The sequence below is a fragment of the Nelusetta ayraudi genome, unplaced genomic scaffold (genome assembly GCF_046127955.1).
Source record: "Nelusetta ayraudi isolate G7.1 ecotype Tasmania unplaced genomic scaffold, CSIRO-AGI_Nayr_v1 ptg000042l, whole genome shotgun sequence".
NCBI lineage: Eukaryota > Metazoa > Chordata > Actinopteri > Tetraodontiformes > Monacanthidae > Nelusetta > Nelusetta ayraudi.
Window position 1 is genome coordinate 7289296 of NW_027466092.1, and position 22891 is coordinate 7312186.

Sequence of the window (22891 nt, forward strand, 5' to 3'; positions counted from 1 at the left end):
TATGTAAAAAACTAATGATGGGTAGTCACCCTTGCTAAAAGTATCTAGTATAATGGCCCATGTATGTATTATATACTGTATAATGTAAATAACTTGCGCCATTAATTTGTGTGAATTCATTTGACAACTGTTTTGTTTTTGTTTTGTTTTCATTTTAGTAATAATGATAGAAAGCCAATAGCACGAACGTAAATTGATGAAGTTCTGTATTCCAATTCTAATTTTGACAAGTATTAGGCAAGGGAAAAAAATAGTGCTAAACATAAGAGATTAATTTGTTTCCTTAAAGGAGACCATCCCCCCGTTACAAAATAAGAGGTCCTCAAGTGTCAAAGACAATTTTGGCAAGAAATAAGATGTAAATCCTTTTATTAAAACTCAATGAAACGCAGTGTAACAAAGGAAAAGAATCCAACATAAAGCAAGTAGATAACATTTACAACCACAAAAGAAAAAAAAAAACCTGTACAACTTTATATGTATGGAGACTTCTACTCTTCCATCTTTTTTTTTATTATTAATCATTGTGTGATGACTGAAGGTAAACTCAGGGAAGGGGGAAAGGGAATTATGTCACGTGATTTATCTTTAACTTATTTTTCTCAAATACATGAGTGTAATCTCATACACAGATGTATGCTTCATCAACATGGCTGCTGAACCTTTGGCCGCCACTGTACAAGCACAGCAGGGTGGGAGGATGAGGTGGGCCCAAGCCAGGAGTGCTATTTGTACAAGATGTCGTAATGGCCAGGTCTGTAGAGGAGGAAGATGCGTGGGTCACCCCTTTCAGGGAAGACATGATGATTGACTGTCCCTCCCTCTCCTCGATCCATGTACTCCACCAGGATGGATACGTTCAGGGCCTGGGCTAAGGCGATGATGTGAATGTGGTCACTTTCTTTAGACATTGGCTCTACCTCCTGGGGACAAAAAAGGAAAAGACTATTTCCTGGGGAAAACACTTATATTCTCCAAAGACTTTCTGTCCTTCCTGCTAAACATCGGGTCCACAAAAATCTCCTTTTCTTGTTTTGAACTACCCACGTAATCCCGGCTGTATCTCAGGGCACTTTCACACTCGACAATCCACACTGCGCCTCAACACCATCCACAGTTTAGTTAAGGTTTACTTGACTAGAATGAAGTGAACCTCGGCAACGGTCCACTTCCTTGGTGCCGGCACTGTTAGAGGAGGTGGCTCTTGGAATTGTGCGGTTAAACACAAGCACACTAACGCAATATTTTCAGGTTAAAATATATCAATGAAAACCCCAGGTTTTTAGTGGTATTGTTAATTAGGAGCCTCATCAACGGTAGTTTTTTCCAAAATGGACAGCATAGGAGTAAGCACAATTTATGTTAAAATATACTTGAAGCACAGATTATCTTTGAGACAAAAGCCTGTTGACGGCCAAGGTCGGTTACAAGTAAGACATAATTCATTATACAGATTAACGGGCAGACACCTGACATTGCAAAAATTATGGCCGGAGTTATGAGTTACAGTTGACTCTTGACAAGTGCAGCATTATAAAGCACTAGCAGCTGCAGCCAACTGTAGGTTTTATAGCCTCTTGCAGACACAGAGGGTAGGGAGTATCTGCAAGTCAGTAATTCAGAGAAAACTAAAAAATAAATCAGCTCTCTCTAGTAAGGTGGCTATCTAAACAACTGAGATCTAATTTGGTAACAGGCTTCTCTAAAGCAGAATGCTGTTTGCACAACTTGATTTAAACAAACTGTTCAATAATTATTATACCAAAGGGTTTCAAACACCCACCTGCTGACAAAACTCCTTAACGGAGCGTCCTCCCTCAATGAAGTGCTGAAAGAAAACGTGCTCTCTCTGCAGGTAGCCTGAGGTGAGCAGCCTCAGGTACACCACCACATAGTCCGACACATTTTGGTTGTTGAAAGAGCCAATCAAATTCTCCAGACTGGGCTCTTTCTCACACAGCTCGATGAGGTCCATGAACTGAAAAAAAAAAAAAAAAGTTTTATTTTTTAATGTTTATATGTTCCAGTTATAATATCCTAGACAATAATGCACAAAAAAATAAAGTGTAAACTCACAGTGTTGTGAAAGTCTTCAATAGTGAACTCAGTGAAACCTTCCTTAACCAGGTCCTGTTTACTTTTTGATGAAACTGCTTTAAACCTGAAGAGACATAAAAACTTTATTGACTGACAGGAAGGTGAAGCTGTACTTATACACTAAATGGAAAAACCATTTCATCACATTGCAGAGCTGGGTTACAACACACACTGACATAAGAAATAAATTCCACTCTAGGCACATTTTGCTCAGCTGCATGTACATTTTGTAGTTTGTAAAAGAAAAAAAAAAAAAGGACCCGACTTAAATGTGTATTGAAATATGAACATTAGATGTCAGCAGTGAAAACAGTGCAGAGTGTAACTGCTGCGACACCCACTTCTGAAGCTCTTTGCTGTTATCTAGCAGAGACTCAAGATGTGCGAAACCAAAGGCTCTGTAGAAACAGTTCCCATCTGGCCGTGTCTTACGAATGTGAGAGTATTTCTTGTATAGGTCCTGAAAGAAAGGGAGTCAAACGCCATGCTGTGAACTTGCACGCTCAAAATGTTCTTGTAATATAAAAGTGCAGAGTCAGAGATTAAATGACACTCTGGACTGGCACGTAATATGAGTGAAGTTTGACTTACCTTGATCTTTAGCTGATAAACCGTATCATCATCGGCGTACTCCCTCTGCAGCACTGATAGGTCCTGTCTTTCTGACACTAAAGGGTTACTGTTGGCTATCTGAACAAACACACACAAAAAAAACTGTGATTTCATTGTGTCTTTTACTTGAAAGGATAACTAATATTCAAGATTTAATGCGACTGATAGAAATGTTTAAGTCATTGTAGGGCTGGGTGATATATCGATATAAAAAATATATTGATATATTTTTAAACACGATATGGAATTAGGCCATATCGCCGATATTGATATCATTGCGATCCTTGCTCCTGGCAAGCTGCGGACCCGGACCGCTCTGCTCCCCCCTCCGACACCCCTCCTCATTTATGCAGAGGGTGGGAGCGCACGTCCAGATACTCCGAACCGGCATGACCGACATGTCATATTTGGCTTTAACTTAACATTTATTTAGTCTCACTTTGCGGAAAAAATATTGGGATAAATATCGTATATCGATATTCAGCCCACATATATCGGGATATGACTTTCAGGCCACATCGCCCAGCCCTAAGTCACAGCTACACAACTTTATTCTAAACAAAAGCAGAAAAACAGAATGAGTATGTATGTATATATATATATATATATATATATATATATATATATATATATATATATATATATATATATATATATATATATATATATATATATATATATATTTTTTTTTTTTTTTAAATTACCAAAGGACTTTCTGAAATAATATACAGACTTGACAAAACTGTAACTATTTCATTTGGGAGGGTCATGCATGAAAAGTCTAATTGAGTAATAGTTTTTAGCTGCGTCCACACAATTTGGAGATAGCCATGACTTATATAACTAAACAACTTTTAAGTGTATAACTATAAATCGGAACACTTGGTGACCCTGTTGTTTAAATGCTACTCTCGTGCCATTAGAAAATCAACGTCTGCCTTCATGCTTTCTCACCTCCTGCTGGATTCTGTCCTGCTGAGCAATTATGGCCTCATCATAAGCGAGGCAATTCACTCCTGAAAGAGAAAGGGCAAGAAACTTAAAGGTACAGAATAAAGTTTAGAGCTGAGTGAGATTCACTAAAGACTTGCACAAACCATCCTGTGACATACCCCCACACTTGTCACATTTTGGAACTTTTTGCAATATGGCAAACAAACGAAATGTAACGTGTCCTGTTCGGATTTCTGACGGACCATGTGAGCGTTTGAGCGAAAAAACAAAAATCTTGGCTCTTGGTGTATTAATGACGAACCGTGGTTTAAAATCTATTTAGTTCAGATAAGGCGACTTGAATTCACATGGAGAGGGGGTTGCCCGCATGGTGTCAAAAAAGACAGTACGGATGACTGCACATATTTCCCTTTAATTTATTTTATTTTAACAAAACAATTTAGAAAATGTCCTCACAAGACAGGGAGAATATTTTCACAAATTGTCAATTTAGACGAAAACCGTTCCCTCACAAGAGTTTCCGTTAGTTTGGGCTACGTTACTTAGCTAGCCTGACCAGCGTGAAAACAAAACATTTGTTTACGACAAATGCTTTTTTTTTTTTTTTTTTTTTTTTAACATGTCAAACGTCGGCTTAATTGTTTGATCAAAGTCCAACGCATTCAAGATGTAGTTAGGTCAAATATAGTTCAAGTGTCATTGCCTTACCACCCAAAAGTAACTAAACTCGCGTTTCTTTCTTTGTGCAGCAGTGGAAGCTAATGTTAGCCAGCACTGGCCTCTGCTGTCTGCCCCCTCATCGCTATTTGTCAACCATCTCCGTCACGAAGAGATAAACATCCAAAACGACAAACGGACATTCGTTGGAATGTGAGCTTTGCTCTTTTAGACGAGGGATGCGACTTCTTATCAATATTTGGTATTTTAACTGTTTCTCTCACCCTCCGTCTCCCCCTGCAATGTTTCCTGCTGCTCCTCCGCCATCTTAGTTTTCTAGAACTGTTCTTGCTCGTCACTCAGTTGGCTTAAGCATGCACCGCAACGGCGCGCTACTGCCCTCCCTAGGTTACCTTTAATGCGCCTCTATGGCGATGAAAGTGACGAAATACTTCACAGATATGTTATTGGAGTCAAATTTCTAAAGACAAGAGTTCAAAAAGTTTGTTCAACCTAGAACTGGCCCATATTTCAAAGTTGTCTATGGCAGGACTGTTTTCAGCTCATAGTATCTGACACAGTTTAATTTTCTATTTAGAAGATTCTTGTATTTTATATTTTTTCTAAATTTCAAATAAACACAGTAGACACTTCAATGTCTCATATTTACTGTGTGTTTACGGTATATACTATTTACTGTACTATGTTTAAAGCATGCATGCGACTTTAATGTCAAGATGACTGCCATCACTGCTTTTCTTTGTCAGGGCTTTCTTAGTGCATCCACTGAAGAACCTCCCTCAGCTTGGTCGTACCATTGTGAGGCATTATTTTTCTTTTCTTTTTCTTTAAAAAAAAAAAAAAAAATCAAATGCTTTAGTTTCAAAATGGGAATAGCAGGAAAAACAAACCAAGAAAGTGGTTTTCTTGTCAGATAACTTGGAATCATGGATGTCTTATTGGGGGAATGTACTATTTATTGTGCAGACACAGCACACATGGATTTAAAAAAAAAAAAAAAAAAAGTAGATAAATCTATGGGCACATAATCTGATAGTTTTGTTCAGGCTCTTGGCCTTCTTTGACATTATTTTCCAAAGCTGACCAAAATAATGTCCATGGCAAAATTAGAGATAATCAGTAACTACCCAGCAAATTCAAATTTTAAATACTTCACATATCCAAAACATATGCAGATGTACATCAAAAAGACCTAACAAAAAAAATGTAATTTCTTAACCAATGAACCTACTGTATATTGCTCTTTAAAAAGAACATACTTGCAAGAAATGCCATTAATCCATTTTCTGTCACGGTTTATTCTGTGTTCAGCGTCAAGGGGTACTGCAGCCTCTCCAAGCTATGTTAAGGAAAGGCAGGGATATTGCCTGCATAGGTTACAGGTTTGTTGCAGGCACACATAGAGACATGATCAACACGCACTGACATATTTTGCACACACAATCACACCTACGTACAAGTTGGATCTGCAAATTGGTCTAATGTGCACATTTTGGACTTTGAGAGGGAACTGGAGTACCTGGAGAAGAGAACCCACGCAGAACATGCAAAATCTTCACAGAAGGCCCCCGATCGCAGGATCAAACCCCATGGCCTTCCTGCTGGAAATAGTGGCAACCATTGCACTACCATGTTGCGCCACGCAGAGAATCAAAACAGGTACAATCAATGCATCCAGTAATCAACTGTGACACTGTATTTCCATCGACAATAGTGAGAGAGAAACACATCACTATCTGACAGACAGACACAAACACTTAATGGCTGCGTGAATGCAAAACAAAAGGTTCCCCTGTTGGAGGGCAGTGCCTTGAACAAAATTTGAAGCAACAATTTTAGTTCTTCAGGCTTTGCTAGAGAGCGATTTTTTTCCCCCCGACTTTTTTCTTACGGCCAAAACCGCCACAATGTGGTTTGCGCTCATATGGGTCTCTGCGTTTTCTGGCACATCACAGCAGGGGGCACTGTCTACAACAACATTTAAACATAACAGGTTTTATCATGAGAATTCCACCTGAACTAAAATAAACATTTTGTCTGAAATTATTTAAAAAAAAAAAAAAAAAGTAATCCAAAGGATTATTTTCCACAGTTTTTACCGAAGGTCAAAATAATACTTCACGTTTGCTGAGTCAGCAAACTTCTTTTGTTTTTTTTAATGTACATTAGACACGATCCCTTTGGCACTTGTATCCCAGTTTTGGGTTGTAACAAAACCCAATAATTCTCACAATGCAGATAAAAAATAAAATAAAACCATGTGTCCACTTGCAACAGAAAACGGAAATCTTAGTATCGCAAAAGAAACACACTTTAAAAAATAATCCAAAATATTCAGTGAGAATATCCTCGTGAGAAGGTGTCTTTCTGTGGTAAATGTCAGGATGAAATATGTATGTATATACATATACATAAAAAAAAAACAAGATTAAAAACAAGCAGGAGACAGGTTGGTGGCTCACAAAGGTAACCAAGAGACGACATTTCATCAAAACAAAACTGATGTGATTGCTAGCATGTTTTGGAGACATTGTAGCATACAACATAAATGCTCTCCTATGTATTTGCTGCATTTGGCCATGCTGTGCTTTCTGTCAATCTCTCTGTAAAATTGTAATATCTAATTTTCCTTTTATTTTCAGCAATCGTCAGCAGAGAATCAGTGTAACTAGCAGATGAGGGGAAAGGACGAGCAGATGAGGGGAAAGGCGAAACAAGTGGGTCGTTGGCGCATACATATGCTGATTGCCACACAGACTACGTAACTGACGGAAACAAATCATGTTTTGGCTGTTTGTCGCTTTTATCAGACACAGACGGTCTCACATGCCCGAGGCAAAGGCATGAAGACAGCAAGACAATATGGAGGTATGCATGTAGCAGGTGTGGCAAACACAAAACAAGTCCATGGTTTGAATGAGATCCCAAACCACAATGTTTTAAGGCCACTTAGAGTTGGCAGTTGATGCCAACGTACGCTACAAAAACTTGGAAAAAAAAATATATATAAAAAAATAAAAATCCCGCATGAGCGTTGATGTGTCGCAATCTTTCCATTTCTGATCAACCCACATTCCCACAGAGCCTCCACGTGCTTCCTGATTTCCCGTGGGACACCCACACTCGCACAATATGCAGTTGGACTGCATTCACCTGTTGACAAGAAAACAATTGTGTGTTGTAAGAGGCGTGCAGAGTACGTCGTCGGTGGGAGTAACACTGTAGTTGCACAGAGAGCTGTTGTGCCATCGTCTTTGGTCGAGTGTGTAATCCACGGAACAGACAACAACAAACATCGGGGAGACATCCGGAGGAGACCCGGCGGATGTTGGATGGACTCAATTGGACTCGCAGAGTAACAAAGGTCCAACACTGCAGTCAATGAGAGGAGATGTGGGAGCTCCCCCAGCACCTAATAGTTCACCAGTGGCAACTTTGAGTTTCAGTTTTTCCTGTTCTGCTTGCTAGACTATCTGGGCCTTGTGGATGGTGGAGGCGTGCGGGCTGACCACAGTTGGCTTGGGCAGGAGCGGGGGCCGCAGCGTGCCGTTAGGCTGCTGGTAGGGCTGCACGCTGTGGGCCTCGGACACCTGCGAGCTGTTTGTCTCACTGTCCTGGTCGTCGGGGTGCTCCTGACTGGCGGGGCCCCCCAGGCCTTCGTCCACCTCGTCCTCGTCGTCCGTCACCGGCGGGTAGCTGCAGCTAAGCGGAGGGCTCTGGTGGCTCTTGGAGACGCTTCCTGTCCGCGAGCCCCCCGCGGACGGGACGATGACGCTGCCGTTCAGCTGCCTCAAGATATCCGTCGACTGGAGGACCGGAAATGGTGACGGAACGAGAGGCGGCTGGAAGCGGGTTTCCTGCTGCAGAGACACGGTTCAAATGTAGGTGTCAGTGGCCGGAGCATGCGGAGGAATGAACTGGTGCACCAGACAGATTTCCTGAGTCCTGTACAAATTTCTCACGTATCCCATCTGGTTAAAGCCCATAGAAACTGTTTGTAAAGGGAATGCAAAACCTGAACAAAGTATTTTGTATTCAAGCCGACCATTTTATTTTTTAAGAGTCGGTTTTGCAATCTATCTAATCAAGAGTTCAATTTGGTGCATATTTTGGAGACACGTGGCACCCCACAGCCCACAATGGCAATAAGCCATTGTGCTAGGTTTTGCATTTTTGTTTTGCAACAGCAGGGCAAAGAATAGCTTGCTTGTTTTCTTTTGTTGAATGTTTTGTTGTTAAATTTCCTCTTAGATTCTCTCTGATCAATTTTCTTTTCTTTTCTGTGTCTTCAACTGCCAGCAGTCGCTGAAAGGAAGCTGACCAACAAGGAACACAACACTTATTGTAAGAGTCTGGTGAGATAAAACACCAAGATTTCAGCATTAAATTCTTAGGAATCCAGTTGTTGTACAGGGGATTATGCCATGGGTGAGATACATTCCACTATTTGGAGAAATCAGGCCTCGACTTGCCCCGATAAATACTTACAAGGGACATGTTGCTGTTTCTCACGTAAGACTCCACTCTCAGTCGGCTCTCTTCGTCTCTGTCCAATAGCCTATCTCTCCCCCTCCGTGAGTTGTTGTGCAGGACGGGTCTGCCAAGGTAATCATACGCGCCCACTCCTCCACGTCCAGAGATAGTGGAGCGGCTGTCGCGGCACTGGGCCTGCTCCTGCCAGCACAGGAGAGAAATTGGCCAGTCAATCACAAGTATTCACTGCTGTTCATAAAAAATAACTTTAAAGTTTTTATTTGAAAAAAGGTGAATGGATTTAAACATTCGGTTCACCCTGGAAGATTCAATTGCAATTAACTGAAAATATTCAGTTAATAAAAAGGTATTTTTATGAAAGTAATTGCCTTCATATGGCTTAAGACGGGCAAGAGCTGAAGACGAGAAAGAAGCTGCACATGCACGACAGCTGTGTCACTCAGTTTTCAACGCTGAGATATCACTCATCCATCATGTCAACATATCCAATCATTTTCTTTTTATGATGAAACCAGAGAGCAATTGCTCAAGGTTCCCTTTCAGAGCCAAGGAGATGGCAAGGAAGTAACTGCATCGCATTCAAGCCGCTGCTGAAGAGTTGTGCTTACGTTGCAGCAGGGCAGGAAGGAGCTTATCGTGGTTATTTTCACAGTAAGTAAATGATAAGCGACGAATGGCACTAAATGCAAGTATCAACTGATCCCAACGAGATCTGTTAAGGGGATAAGGGTGGCTTGCAACTAGAATGAGGGTGGTGACGTGTGGCTAATCTCATGCCATGTGGGTGGTGACGTGTGGCTAATCTCATGCCATGTACCAGTAGGAAGAACTGAGCAATAGCTACTATGGACTCTTCACTATGGATACCTTGAGATGAAAGGAGAAAAAGATTTGAGAAACATTCCATATATGGCACCCCAGCTTACGTTGCCGTTCCGATAGTTACACGCAACATGCGAGCTCTGTACGTCATTTCATGAAATGTGTCCTAATGTCATCTGCAGTATTACACGATACTGCTGTTAAAATACGGCAGAGTTCGTCAGTTTTTCAATTAACTTCCCTGCTTGAGATTGACTCTCCGCCACCCTTTCTGTAAGTTGTATATATAATCATCATCGGCTCATTTACACTTCAGACCAGAGGAAAGGAGGAGACAGGTTGGTATTTCACAGCTAGTAATTAAGTATGTCTGGGTCAGGTACAGTAAATATCTGGGAGTTGAGTCTCGCTTGATGAGGTATTGGAAACAACCATTAGTGTTGTTTGAAAGTTGTTTTTTGTGCATGAGGATAGCAAGGGGGGAAAGAAAATCCAACTTTGTGCATTTAAGCACATCATAAATCCAAAAGCCAAAAGGGGGACGTGAAGATTGAAATACAACAACTGAGATAGACTACATTTCTTGTTTTGATGACGTCGTTGCTCAGAACTTGGCCACCTGACATCGAGAAAGCAAAACGTCAGTTCTCGACCCCGGCCCTGTATGCAGAGACACAGATACTCGTAGACTGACCCCGAGGGAAGAAAAGCTGGTCCTGATGGTTCCCTCCACTCTTAGAGGGATGTTCTCCTCTGTCTGCAGCAAAGAAGAAATGAAAACGCTAAATTAGGCGTGGATGGAAGGCATTAAGCAGTCAAAACTTTGCAAACAACAACCTAAACCCTGAGACAAGTCTGTGCGTCGCGCCCTCCAAACTTTCAACCCCCACTCGCGAGTTTCCTTGGAAAGTCAAAGTAGGTCAAGCGTGCCGCGCAACAAGATATTAGCATTAGACTAGCACGCATGTGAAGTATTCATCACAATATATTTCTATGAGAATCCTTGAACAAATGAGAAACACGAGGGACCAGCAGTCGGCTGCTTTTGACGGCTGGTGTCACAAAGCCTGACAGCCGGAATCAGGTCACGCAGACGTCGGAGGAGAAACCTAAGATAATGATGCTGCAGTGCATTCGGCGTGATGAGAATAACTCAGGAACAGTACCGTTCCTCTGGGATCCGTGCTGACAGAGTTCATCCTTCTGAACGAGGCCTGCCTGGAGAGAGTGCTGATTTCCTCCCTGGGAAACGAGAAGCAGCAGAAGGGGAAGGGAGATGGGGGGGGGGACAGGAAGAATATTTAAAAGAAAAAAATGATGACTCAAATAGTCACGCTTCGTTTTAAGCTCTGATGTAGTTCACACTATACATTTTTAATTTCTTGCAAAGTTTCCATCCCTATTTTATTCTTTGTACTTAGTGGTTTTACATAAATTCATATTTTTATGCCATCCAATTCTGTTTAACACACTCCTTGACAAATGTGTAATAGCTCAGATTTGTTCATTTACTGAGTTTATCATGACATCATCTTGTCTCATCTCATCTAAGTATCTTATTATGCAAAGTTTACTTTCCTAATATTTACATGTGCTCAGGGATTTTAGTGACTGTTTTATGTTTACGCAGACCAACTGTTTTTTTTTTTTTTTCACTGCCAGGTTCAGCCACTGTGATAGTTCATTTTGGAGCAAAACAGACACATCAAAATTGAAAGGAAGCTGACTGGCCTGGAAGACAACAACATTGTAAGGCCAACTGAAAGGCTTTCTATTGGAGTCAGGCAAGATGAAAGTAATACATTCTTAGCAATCCAGCCACTAGATACAACATTTACCTCCCTAATGTTTACATACTGTAAATACTGCTGTAAATATGATGTATGTCCGTAGCCTGCAGTGAACTCACCACAAAAAAAAAGCCCTTCCTTCACTTTATTTGTTCTTGCTTGAAGCTAAAACTGGGGGGGGGGGGGGGGGGGGTTGCAAGAGACTGCAAACAGTGGGCTTAATAAGATATCAAAAACATTTTTTTAAATAATAAAATGTGCGAGACTGTTCCACTGGGGCCGGGCTTGAAAAATAATGTTCTGAAAATGAGTATGAAATGGCCCCTTTAATCAAACACTGTGCTCTACAAACAACAAGCATACCGCTTCTCTGTCAGCTCCTTCTCCAGTTTTTGGTTCCTGCGCTTATGGTGGCAGGTCAGGGTGATGACAACGATGAGCATAAGGATCAGCAGCCCCCCAGCCACCGCACCCACGATGATCATCAGCATGTTCTCCATGATTTGGGACCGTGGCTCACCCTCTGTACAGTGGAGAGTCTGGATATCAGCTTCTTTTTTTTTTTTTGGTTCCCTGTGTTACTCTGGACAATCTAAGTGCGGGCCGCTGACAGCGCTGTCATCTACCTGTCACGCTGATCTCCACCTCCGCGTTCCCCTCCCCCACGTCATTCTTCGCCACGCACTTGTAGGTGCCTCCGTCGGACAGGCTAAGGGGTCGTCCAAAATCCAGCGTGCCGTTGGGGTGGGGGACGACTCCCTCCGGCAACTCACCACCGGTTCTGGAAGCAGAAAAATAAACAGGTCAAAGTTTCATCACTGCGAATTCATCTTGTTTTAAGACTGTGGTGTGTTCACCGTCATCCTCAAAAGTAGGTTTTGATGGACATTAGTGCAAAAATTAAGGTTTTAGAATTCGAAAGTGAAGAGTTCTGTGTGACCTGTCCCGCTCAACACAGCAATAGTCACATTTTTGATGGATACAATGTCTTTCACCACCACTTATGACACAATAATGGAAAACAAGGCTGTCTGGATTGAATATGAACAGCCACCCCATCACCCAGTTGTAAAAAACAAAACAAAGATTATTTTCAGTTGCACCCAACCTCCTCCACGCCTTCACAAAGTCGTGATTCACTCCCTAATACTGCTTCCCTCTCCTCCCCCCGCCGGTGTGCTCGCACCACAGCGTCTGTGATGACAAGCAGCAGACCGGAATTACACAGCTCACACCGGCAGTCACAGGAGCACACTATCTTTTCTGCGTGAATGTAAATACACATTATTTATGATGTCCTGCGTATGGATTTAGGCAGCAATATAATTTTGTCATCTTCCACTGGAGATGATAAGAAATAAAAAAAAAAAAAACAGTTTTTCATACAATCTGTGTTTAAAAGGGGTTGTTTTAGCACATTATATTTTAATATTATTAGTTAAATCTGTTTGTTGTTACTTTATTATCAATTTTCTTCCCTCAGTCCAGTCTTGGCAGGAATAACATTAATATAATAAACCCACTCAACAAGTAGTTCCTGAACCAACCTGTGCAATTTACACTCGGGTTACGAGCTCTACCTCAAGGAATAAATCTGTCAGCCATCATAGAGACATTGCAATTGTTGTAGTGTTTCCTTCGCTTAAAAAAAGCAAAATAAAATCCATATCAAAATAGCTTCTTACTTATGTATTAGGTTAGTGTCACTTTAACCTCTTTTTTTTTTCTTTTTTTTTGTGTCACTTTAACCTGAGCCAAAAACCAAATAAGGGTTAACATTGTTTCAAATCATTTTGGCCCTCAGGGGACAGGAACCTTTTTTCCCAAATGTTTCATATCTTTTCATTTACATTTCAAGTGTGCCACGGTTGGTTGGAGCCAGTTTGTCTTTCCTGGCAACGTGACTCAGCGAAGATGTTTTCCAGTGAGCAACGCTCTCTGGGGTGTTGCCTCAATGTTGGTGTTTTGAGCGTGTTGGACTTAATCCCGCACCTTGCTTTGAACCCGGTCAGCTCACATTGATCCACAAATACTTTTACATTTCTCACTTTTGAAAACACAACACGAATGTCTCTAGACAAAGGATACCAATTGGGAGTCTCCCCAATCACTGGTTGTGAAAGAGGTGTTTACATTTGCTCCGGACACACCTTCATGATGGTTTCGTTCAACAGTCCGCACATTTCTCCTCCTTCCGTCCCCCCTCTTGGTTCAGCCATACCCCTTCTGCTCAATCTGCTCCGACAAGTCCACCTTTTTCTCCCCCCCGACCTCATTCTCATCACTTTCCCTCTTCCTCTCCCCCGACCGCCTTTCTTCCCCCTCCTTCGTGTGAAACTGTCTCACCCGTCTGCTCACAGCACAAGCTGCAACAGGACACTGTGACACCAGATATTACTTCACCTGACGCCTTTTATTGACAGAGCCAACAGGTTTACCCGGTGCCGCTGTGACTCCTGCTGCACGTTCATGCGTGTGCCTCTGCGAGTATCTGTGTGTGCGCGCGCGGCGTGCGTGCGAGTGAGAGACATTGTGCACAGTGTGCGTGCGTGTGAGAGAGAGACTGCACAGTGTGTGTGAGTGTGAGCGTGTGCTTCTGTGAAAACTGTCTATTAGTAAGAAGAGATTGATTGCAACGACAGTCTGAGTGGTGACGTGTGTGTGTGTGTGTGTGTGTGTGTGTGCGTGTGTGTGCGTGTGTGTGTGTGTGTGTGTGTGTGTGTATGTACACATTCAGGCTTGTGTGTACCTTCAAGGTTGGCTTGGGCCAGGTAATCCTGCGTCACAAAAAATAATTTCCCAAGGTGTGTTCGCGTGACTAACGGCAAGTGACACGGACATCGTTTGGGAAAACAATTTTGATCAGATTAAAAAAAAAAACTGATCAAAAATATCTTAACATTTTCTTTCCTCACACCATCATATACTCTCATATGCAAATACTTGCTCGTCTATGTTTGGGGAACTTCTCCCTTGAGGCTCAACTGTCAGTCCTCATAATTCAGAGGCAGCCTTTGCACTTGCACTCACTTTTGATGGCACACTCCTTTTGTTTCCAGTCGAACTCCACGCCACCACACCCTGAGAATGCACTTAATGCACCAAAGGAAATTGCGTGAAATAAACAACAGGCAACACAAGCAAGGGAAGACTGGCGTGTCAGTCAAACCCTGAGCGAGGATTAAAGAAGCAGCCACATCTCAAGTGACGCACGCGACATTTGAACGCTTTCATTTAGGCCATAGAATTGGAGGGTGGCATGGCGAGGGCTTGTTGACTCGCAGTGGCAACTGGAAGGGTGGAGATCCACTTTCAATGCACAATATGTTTATAATTGACCAGCCCATAATAAACACTTGCCTTTATAATCGGTGTTGAACTAAAACGCATCTTGGGAGCACAGCTCTGCCTTATTGTGGCTGCATCATAAACCTTTGACATCTACTGGGCAAGAAGACGACCAGTGACCATTTATGGACCCATTTTAGAGTCATTTTCAGATTTCTTTTTGTTTGCCCTCCAGAACAGCATCATTAGCCATGCTAGGTTTTAGCTTCAATCTTTGTCACTGTGTGACATGACACAGGGCGGATTTGCCGCTGCTTTTCCAACTAAGTTTTAGCGCACAAAGTTCTTGTTTTTATTCCCCCCTCCCGCCCCCCCCCTTCTTCTTTTCTCATTTCTTGCGCTGTTGTTTGTAGAAATTGGTGACGTGAGTTTCACATGAGGGGAGCTTTTAACCCTGGAGCTATGCATGCGAGTGCGTCTTCATCTCTCATAGAAAAAGAGGCTTTGAAGAAGTAGACTGAAGCTTCAGAACACTGACTGTGTGATCTGATAGAGCGGCAGAGAACCACTGCATCACCTGTGACAACCAAGGCAGCGGCTGGTGTCACAAACCAACCGCCTGTAATATACAAGACCAGGAGCAAGTGACATAAATAGTTAAAACCACAGCATCTGGCATCACAAATATAGACTGACCATCCTCCTCTCAGTCTAACAAGAAGGTCAACTGAGAAAGCCATCATTTCATTTCACTCGGTTAAAACATTAGTGCACCTTCTTATACCTCTACCTCCTTTTAATGATTGTGTCTCAAACGGCTAGCAGGAAGTAAAACAGAGGCCCGACAACACTGCTCACATGAGAATTTTCATATTGTTCACATTATCATCGTCATTTGGGTGAGAAATTTCATTGATACTGATACATAATGATAAGGAGTCCAAATGGTGGCACTGTAAGAGAAAAAAAAACATCTATTGAATTGGTCTTTAGCCTGAACTGTGCTGATATTAAAAATTTAGTCAACTCTTTCTCAAATGTGGATGCTCAAAGTGGAATGGGATGGTGCCTTTTAATTTTTAATTAGACCTGCTGCTGATCTGGAACAGTGTGGAAAATGTTCAATGTGAGTGATCTTTCTTGACATCAGACGAGCACAAATGGAAGAGTACTAACGTCTGAGTGGAGAAACCAATCAAAACACTCTTGTCAAGTGGAGACAACTTTAACTGTCTGTGGCCCCCTTGACCTCAGCCTAGAGTCCCCACACCCCACCCCAGAGTGGCAAAATCATCACACGATAATTGACGTAATTATCCTGAAACCTACGGGAAGTGTATGACCAGGCACCTCAGACAATTAGTCACCCCAGCACCAGACAGTGAGGCAGGCGGGTCCTTCTGTACCTGATCCAAGTGATCGTTGGTGCAGGGTTCCCTCCAGTCACGCACCTCACGGCGGCATTTCTCAAACCCGAGAACCAGTCTCCGCTGTAGCCTGTCACCTCTGCATGTGGAGGGACTGGGGAGGAGAAGCACAGGGAGAAAAAAAATGAATCAGCCTGGTGAGCGGTGGGAAAAGAGATGGCCTGAGAAAACAGGAAACAATAAGCTGTGTATTCAAGACTTTGTTCAGCAAATATGAAAAGTAAAAAAAAAAACCTGAATGTGTTTGATACTTGAACTGCTCCTTTCTCTTTCATTCAAAGTGATTAAAACAGGAAGTAGATGATTTGTTTGTTTGTATTTCAGTTTCTCCACAGCCTTTGTCTTTGTGTCTTCCCTGTCTCTTTCATTGATACTCACAGTGCACCACCAGGTTATTTTTGATCCTGCGGGGGCTCTGCGATGTGGGATGCCACACCAGACAGTCCAGCTTCATGCCGTTCATGGCCCTGAGCGGGTGCAGCGAGTAGTGCGAGGTGACCGCCCCGCTGGCCGACGAGCGATTGGTTGACTGGCCGTTCAGGCTGCTGTCCCAGGAGATGCGGGGAGGTGGGCGGGCCACAGAGCGACACAGTGCAGCCTTTCGGTAGGACTGGCCTTCCACCAGCGTGACAGGTTCCAGCGAGGAGATGGGGATGGCTGCAGGGGAGAGGGTTATGAAGTTTTTTTTAAAACAGTGTCTCATAAAAGTAAAGACCAAACTCTGTACTTTTCAACTGCTGTTATTTTCTGAAATCGGCAGTTTCGCAACACAAACTTCTCATTTGAATTTAAGTGTAACGCTTTACAAGGCTGCTTTTTTTTTCCGCTGATAAAGACATAAAGGAAAAGATGTTTCTTTCAACAAAAGACTGGAGCCCTCAGGGAATTCCCACACATTCTTTTGAAGGAACCACAAGATAGAACCACATGTTTGCATCACCAGTGTTTGCTTCTCTTAGCCTCGTGTCTAGCCTGTCGATAAACCCCCAAAGCAAACACTTCAGAAGGTGTGGCTTATTGTGACATCACAAAGGGCACTTGTTTATGATGCCCTTTGAGAATCCCTCACATGCAAGGCTGCTCCAACAAATTGTGGGACCTTTAAATAGCAGCATACAATAAGAAAATAAGTTGACTGAAATCCGAATCAGAACATCACTTAAATAATGACTTAATTTCCATCAATTCATTTTGATGTGTGTAGTGGAAATTTTCAATGGACCAGACCAATCAATCAATATCAAGGTTTAAAGCAAACTTGCAGTTGTGACTGTGTCACTGCCAGTGTTTTTGGGATTACTCCAGAAAAGTAATCCAACTACTGATTACTGATACTCCTTTAAAAAGTAATCTAATTACTTCTTTAACTACTTTGTTTCATAAGTAATCAACTACTAGTTTAGTTTTTTTTAAAAAGAGACAGTGACAGTTGAGAACGTCTTGTTTCTTGCACATAACGTACAACGAATCACAATATTCTTTCATTCAAGCAAGATGAACTCAAAATAATGTTTGTGTTTCCAGCTATTAAATGTAATCGCTGTTTTTTTCTTTTGCCGCCGCCATGCTTGTTTTTGGTGCGTCGTCGCAACTCAATGACGTTGCATGCACGGCTGCATCATCAATCTGCATCTGCAATCTGCAAACATAATTGTTTTTGGTTGTTTTTCTAAATTTCAGACATTTTGTGGACTGTAAGATATTTCTATCTTGCTAAATATTTCAGAAAAGTAATGAAATCATTACTTGATAAAGTAATTATGCTATAATTACCAGTTTTGCCACAGTAATTCCATTCCATTACTCTATTACTAAAAAAGCAGTTTAATTAGAGTAGTGGATGACTTAGTAATAGATTATTCGCCAACACTAGTCACTGCATGTCAAAAGGCTGCAGTCCAACCACGAGAGAGGCACTCACTCCACACGATGATCGACATCCAGGTGTCAAAGTTCCCCAGCGGGAAGGTGCTGATGCGGCACGTGAACGTGCCCTCGTCCGAAACCTCTGTGCTCATGATGACCAGGGACGAATCCATGATGGGGTCACTGTTTTTGAAGCGCACGCGGCGGGACCACGCCCCAAACGCTGCGCGGGAAGAGAGAGAAACGGTGAGTAGGATGGAGGTATGGCGATGACAGACTTAGTCAAGGAGACACACAGCTGAAGGACAAAGTGAAGAAGCATGTGACAGAAAAAATTAGGCCCAGAGATTTCAAACAGCGACCTCGGGGGGTTTTGTTTTGTCACCGTCGCTTCCACACGCACGTCTGCACCCTCGAAATGTGGCTTTTACGTTCTTGGCATTTATCAGGCTGGCCTTAACAGCTTGTCTAACACTCAGAAAGCGTGTTAGCCTCCTGAATCACTGCTAGTTAGCTCAAAAAGAAGACACTGTTTAAAACCAGCATCTCATCTGGCTGTCCTTCCTGCTTTCACTGTAAAATTGTCTCACTTAATTACATGATTTTAGACGGTTGGGAGCTTCTGCCTACAGGCACTTCTTAGTTGTTGGAGCACAGGAGAAAAAAAGGCCCCCAACTATCACATGTCAAGAAGTGGCGTGAACAAATCAACTTGCAATACCAGAAAGAAAAAACTGTTTGCTGAGTAGAATGAGCGTGACAGAGAGAGTGCCGGAGTAAGAGTTTTTCTTCTGGAAGCAGTGGAGGGATAACCTGAGGACAAGGTCCTGGCAGCAAATCAACCGTGGCCTCAGTGAGTGAAAGACAGCAAAATAAGCAGACCTGTCTGTCCATTAGTGTTGTGCGCGGTGATGATCTGCTCCTTGCCATCTGCCGTATCCTTGTACCAGGTGACCTGCACCACCTGGACGTCAGTGGCCGGTGCGTACAGACAGGGCAGGACCGTCTCCTCCTCTGCCAGGGAACGTATGGGATCGCTTGAAGGAAGCTTCACAAATTCTCCCCTTATCACTGGAACTGAAAAAAAAGGGCGTGAAGGTTCATGTCATTAGTGAGAAATATTACTGCTGACTGCAATTATTCCTAAGATAATGCTTTAAAAGGGCAATTTTAAAGTGAAATAAGAAAGAAAAAGAAATCTTCATCTTCTTGATCTTGATCTTCTTCAAAAAAAAGATCATGTTTGATACACTGACAAGTAATTCACAAAATACAGTGGGATGAGGTTCCATACAGCGTAACAGTGCAAAGCCTACCCAGAGATTCCACAGCCAGATACAGAGGCAGCATCTGTCTGTTCAAATTCCTGTTAACCAACATAAACTAAAGTCTGTGGAGCCTACAGAGGTACATGATCTCTGTTGCTTGAACAGAAACAGCTGTGACATTGACTAACTTCCTGTCACGCATTTAAAAAAAAGCACAAGCGGACGGGCTGAAGAGTTGCACAACACCGGCTGCGGCGGAAGGCCCTCGGCCCCCATATTTTCAGACTTTGAGCCGTTGTTGTGTGAATCACAAGAACAGGCATCCGGCCACGGTGTCGTTTGTTGGACGCCGAAATTCGTAAGAAGTGGAAATCCACTTTCAAATTTTCAGCTTCATGGAAAAGTTTCTTGACTTTGCACGGCAGCAGAACAAGAAAAAGGGTGAGGAGTGAGTAAACAGGCCAGAGTGAAGGCACACAAGTGAAGATATGTCGCATAACTAGTTGCTCGAGACAAGCTTTCAAAGAGAAAACACAGAGGGCCAGTTTGGTGTCTGGACGCAGAAGTAACCCGAGACACACAGCAACACCTCATAACACGCGCAAAACACACTCAAGCGACACACTGAGAACTGTGTGTCACACTATAAATGACAAATTACAGCATAAACCACAAACGCTGGTGCACAGCTTTTTTTTGTTTCCCTTTTTAAAAGAGGAAAAACTCCTATCGCCTCTCCTCATGCATGTCAGCCTCAGCTCAAAACTTGTGAATTGCTGACAAACTGAAATGCGATAGCTCGCAAACATACAAGAAGTATTCAGTTGCATGAGCTGATGTTGCGATGCGATTTGTCTTACTACGTTGATTACCAAAATAACAGTTTTCTCATCTGTTTGCGCCTCTTGAGGGGAGCTGTTGTTTTTCTACATCAAAGAAAAAAATGAACAGAATATTCTTTATGTGTATATTTTAGTTTTTTGGCAATCATACATGATTATAGTGACCGCAGGAAAAAACATGTAACAGGGAATTAATTAATGCTCAGCTAGCTGGCATGTTTTCCAACAGGCCATTTTTATTTTCAACCCAAGTACTTTGTGGAAGTAGCATCGCTCCTCTCGAGGGGGTGAAAACAGTGATGCACTGAAATTAAGCGCTGCACTGTGGTTAAGCACGAGGCTGCATCCACCTCAATTACAGATTCAGAGCACCACCCCGCAATCAAACTAAGTGACACATGGCTAACACACCCCGATGATATACAATTAACAGGGGACACCAAGTTCGGCAAACCGCTAAAGCACTGACAGATGATTTCAAAAAATATATATATTAATTCAAGTTTTTGTTTGCTGGTAGTTTTTCAAACATCTTCGTAGCTGCAAAAATTTACAATTTGCTCAGTTTTGTAAGAAAGTCTAGTTTTTATCTTTTCATTTTTGTGACAACAGAACCCCCAAATGGACCTGGGGTTCAAACAGCAGATAAGAGCTTGCATCATGGCAACACATCATTTTAGTCTAGCTTCTCAAACACTACTATGCAATAAATCTAAAGGTGTGTCCAAAATGCCACGCCTCTGTACCAAATGATTGATATTCTGAATATATCCATAACGGGAAGGATGCCAAAATATCATATCTTCAACAAGCATGATGTGCTATTAAGCCATGAAAGCCCAACATTAGTATTTGTCTGCTAGCTGCTGTGCTCCAAGCTACTGTGGTTCAGGATTTTCGCAATGTGGCTTTCTTTATTGTCTGGTCGTCGTTCACAATTGAAAAATAGTGAAAAATGTGAGTGCCAATTAAACAACAAAAACCTTGTCACCACCAGTAAGTGCACGCTTTGTAAATTTCAATGTGTGATCTGGGAGAATACCCTCGTCAAAATGTGCACCCTTGGTATCAAGTGAAGCGTGCAGTATTTATGCACACTAATGGAAGAGTTTGCGATTTTGAGAAGTCTTCATCTGTTGATGGAGCATCAGTTTTCAGAAGACTAGTGTAGGTAGTGTCACTGGCTGTAAGGAGGACACATTTGCAGTCTTTGGGCTTTTACAGGTGCTGATTCAAACCTGGATGTGGAAATCCGTTCTGATGTGTGAGTGGGTGGAGCATGATTCACGCATTTACCATCAGACATGATGAGTGTGCACCCTGACAGGTGTGTTTCCGTGTGTGTGTGTGTGTGTGTGTGTGTGTGTGTGTGTGTGTGTGTGTGTGTGTGTGTGCATGAGAGAGAGAGAAAGAGAAAGAGAGAGAGAGAGAGAGAGAGAGAAAGACAGAGTTGGAAGAATAATACACTTTGCCTATACTGCATTATAACATTTACACTTCATTGCCTTCTTACATTTTTACAGGTGGATTCCAATTAGTCGTGCTCACACAGGCCAGATTCATGTCTAACAGGTGGACTTATCTCAGTGGCTGGCATCTTTAACATACATACTTAGGTCCACATACAATCAGGCAGAAGACCACAATGGGTCAATGAAATGCTCCCCCTCTAAATCAGACAGCAGAAAGAGGGTATTTGATCAGCAGTAGCCTGTTTTGCCCGACCTTTAGGGACAGAATACAAGTGTTTTCTTTAACTGCTCCACTCCAGCTATATAACAGTATGAGTACATAGCACATAGCACAGCCGATGAACATAAACGAGATGCTACAGGTCTAGATTTTCATATTCTTCTGCAGATTATATCTTGTTTTGGAAAAAAAAAAACTGTTTGCCGTTTCTAACACAGACTATCAATATCTATTGTTGTTTTTTTTATTAACGTTGTAAATTATATATGTTCAGTGGAGGGAAAACTATTTGATACAGACATTCCATAAAGTACATTTTGACATCCAAAGACTTTGGACAGACACAATGTAAAGTTTTCTTACCCAGGGTGAGAAGGACACAGAGACATAGCAAGTGTGTGTTCAGAAGAGATGTCATTCTTCACAGCAGATGCTGTTGACTGCAGACGAGTTTGGATGGTTTCAGGGCTGGAAGAGTTCTCATAAGTCCAGGTGGTTGTGTTCTAAATGGAAGTCTTGCATGAGATGGATTCACGCCTCATCCCGCCGGGACATCTTTGACGTTGTTGCTGATGTGCAGTTTCCGTGCGGTAAACAATCCCCTCACTTAGAAATAAAAATGCAAAATGTAGAGAAGTTTAAAGTCAGTCCTTGTCCAAAAAAGTTAGATCCTCTTAGTTTGAGGTGCTGCTTTGTTGAGCACACACACCATGGTGTTTGCCCAAAAGGAGAAAAAAAAAAAGGGGGAAGGAGCTGCTTTACCTGTTTTGGTTACACCTGTTTGTGCTGCCCTTCTCTCTCTCTGTCTCTCTCTCTTTTGCTCTCTCTCTCTCTCTCTCTCTGTGTCGTTCTCTCTAATACACACACAAATACACACCTTCCCCTGAAACACGCAGACACACGTAGATACAGACGCACACACGCACGCACACACACTTTTGTGGGAACCCACCATTCCGGTTTGTCTGAGGCAATATGACAGTTATAGTCCCGTCTTTACTTGCTCGGCTCGGAGGAGAGGCAGGTGGAAGGGAGGCGCGGGGAGCCGAAATGACACAGTG

At 42.4% G+C, this 22891-nt stretch overlaps 2 protein-coding genes across 4 annotated transcripts; both read right to left on the reverse strand.

The window, feature by feature from the left end:
- Positions 1 to 352: 352 nt before the first annotated feature.
- On the reverse strand, positions 353 to 4928 carry otub1b (OTU deubiquitinase, ubiquitin aldehyde binding 1b). The gene is made up of 7 exons (XM_076033960.1): positions 4605 to 4928; positions 3664 to 3725; positions 2689 to 2787; positions 2439 to 2557; positions 2077 to 2161; positions 1784 to 1978; positions 353 to 923 (listed from the first exon to the last, which is right to left on the reverse strand). Exons 1-7 carry the CDS (start codon positions 4645 to 4647, stop codon positions 726 to 728), a joined length of 801 nt encoding a protein of 266 aa, XP_075890075.1. The 5' UTR covers positions 4648 to 4928; the 3' UTR covers positions 353 to 725.
- A 691-nt stretch (positions 4929 to 5619) lies between these two features.
- Positions 5620 to 22641, reverse strand: LOC142893407 (nectin-4-like). 3 transcript variants are annotated; one of them, XM_076033959.1, is made up of 11 exons: positions 22194 to 22641; positions 18911 to 19105; positions 18084 to 18251; positions 16541 to 16819; positions 16142 to 16256; positions 12074 to 12228; positions 11811 to 11970; positions 10824 to 10899; positions 10352 to 10414; positions 8830 to 9015; positions 5620 to 8201 (listed from the first exon to the last, which is right to left on the reverse strand). In XM_076033959.1, the coding sequence occupies exons 1-11, from the start codon at positions 22246 to 22248 to the stop codon at positions 7806 to 7808; spliced, it is 1848 nt and encodes a 615-aa protein (XP_075890074.1). In that variant the 5' UTR covers positions 22249 to 22641; the 3' UTR covers positions 5620 to 7805. The 3 variants fall into 3 exon arrangements, with proteins under 3 accessions (XP_075890074.1, XP_075890073.1, XP_075890072.1); XM_076033958.1 differs by lacking the exon at positions 22194 to 22641 and adding an exon at positions 19345 to 19485 and having other exon boundaries at positions 5620 to 8198; XM_076033957.1 differs by lacking the exon at positions 22194 to 22641 and adding an exon at positions 19345 to 19485.
- Between the last annotated feature and the right edge of the window lie 250 nt (positions 22642 to 22891).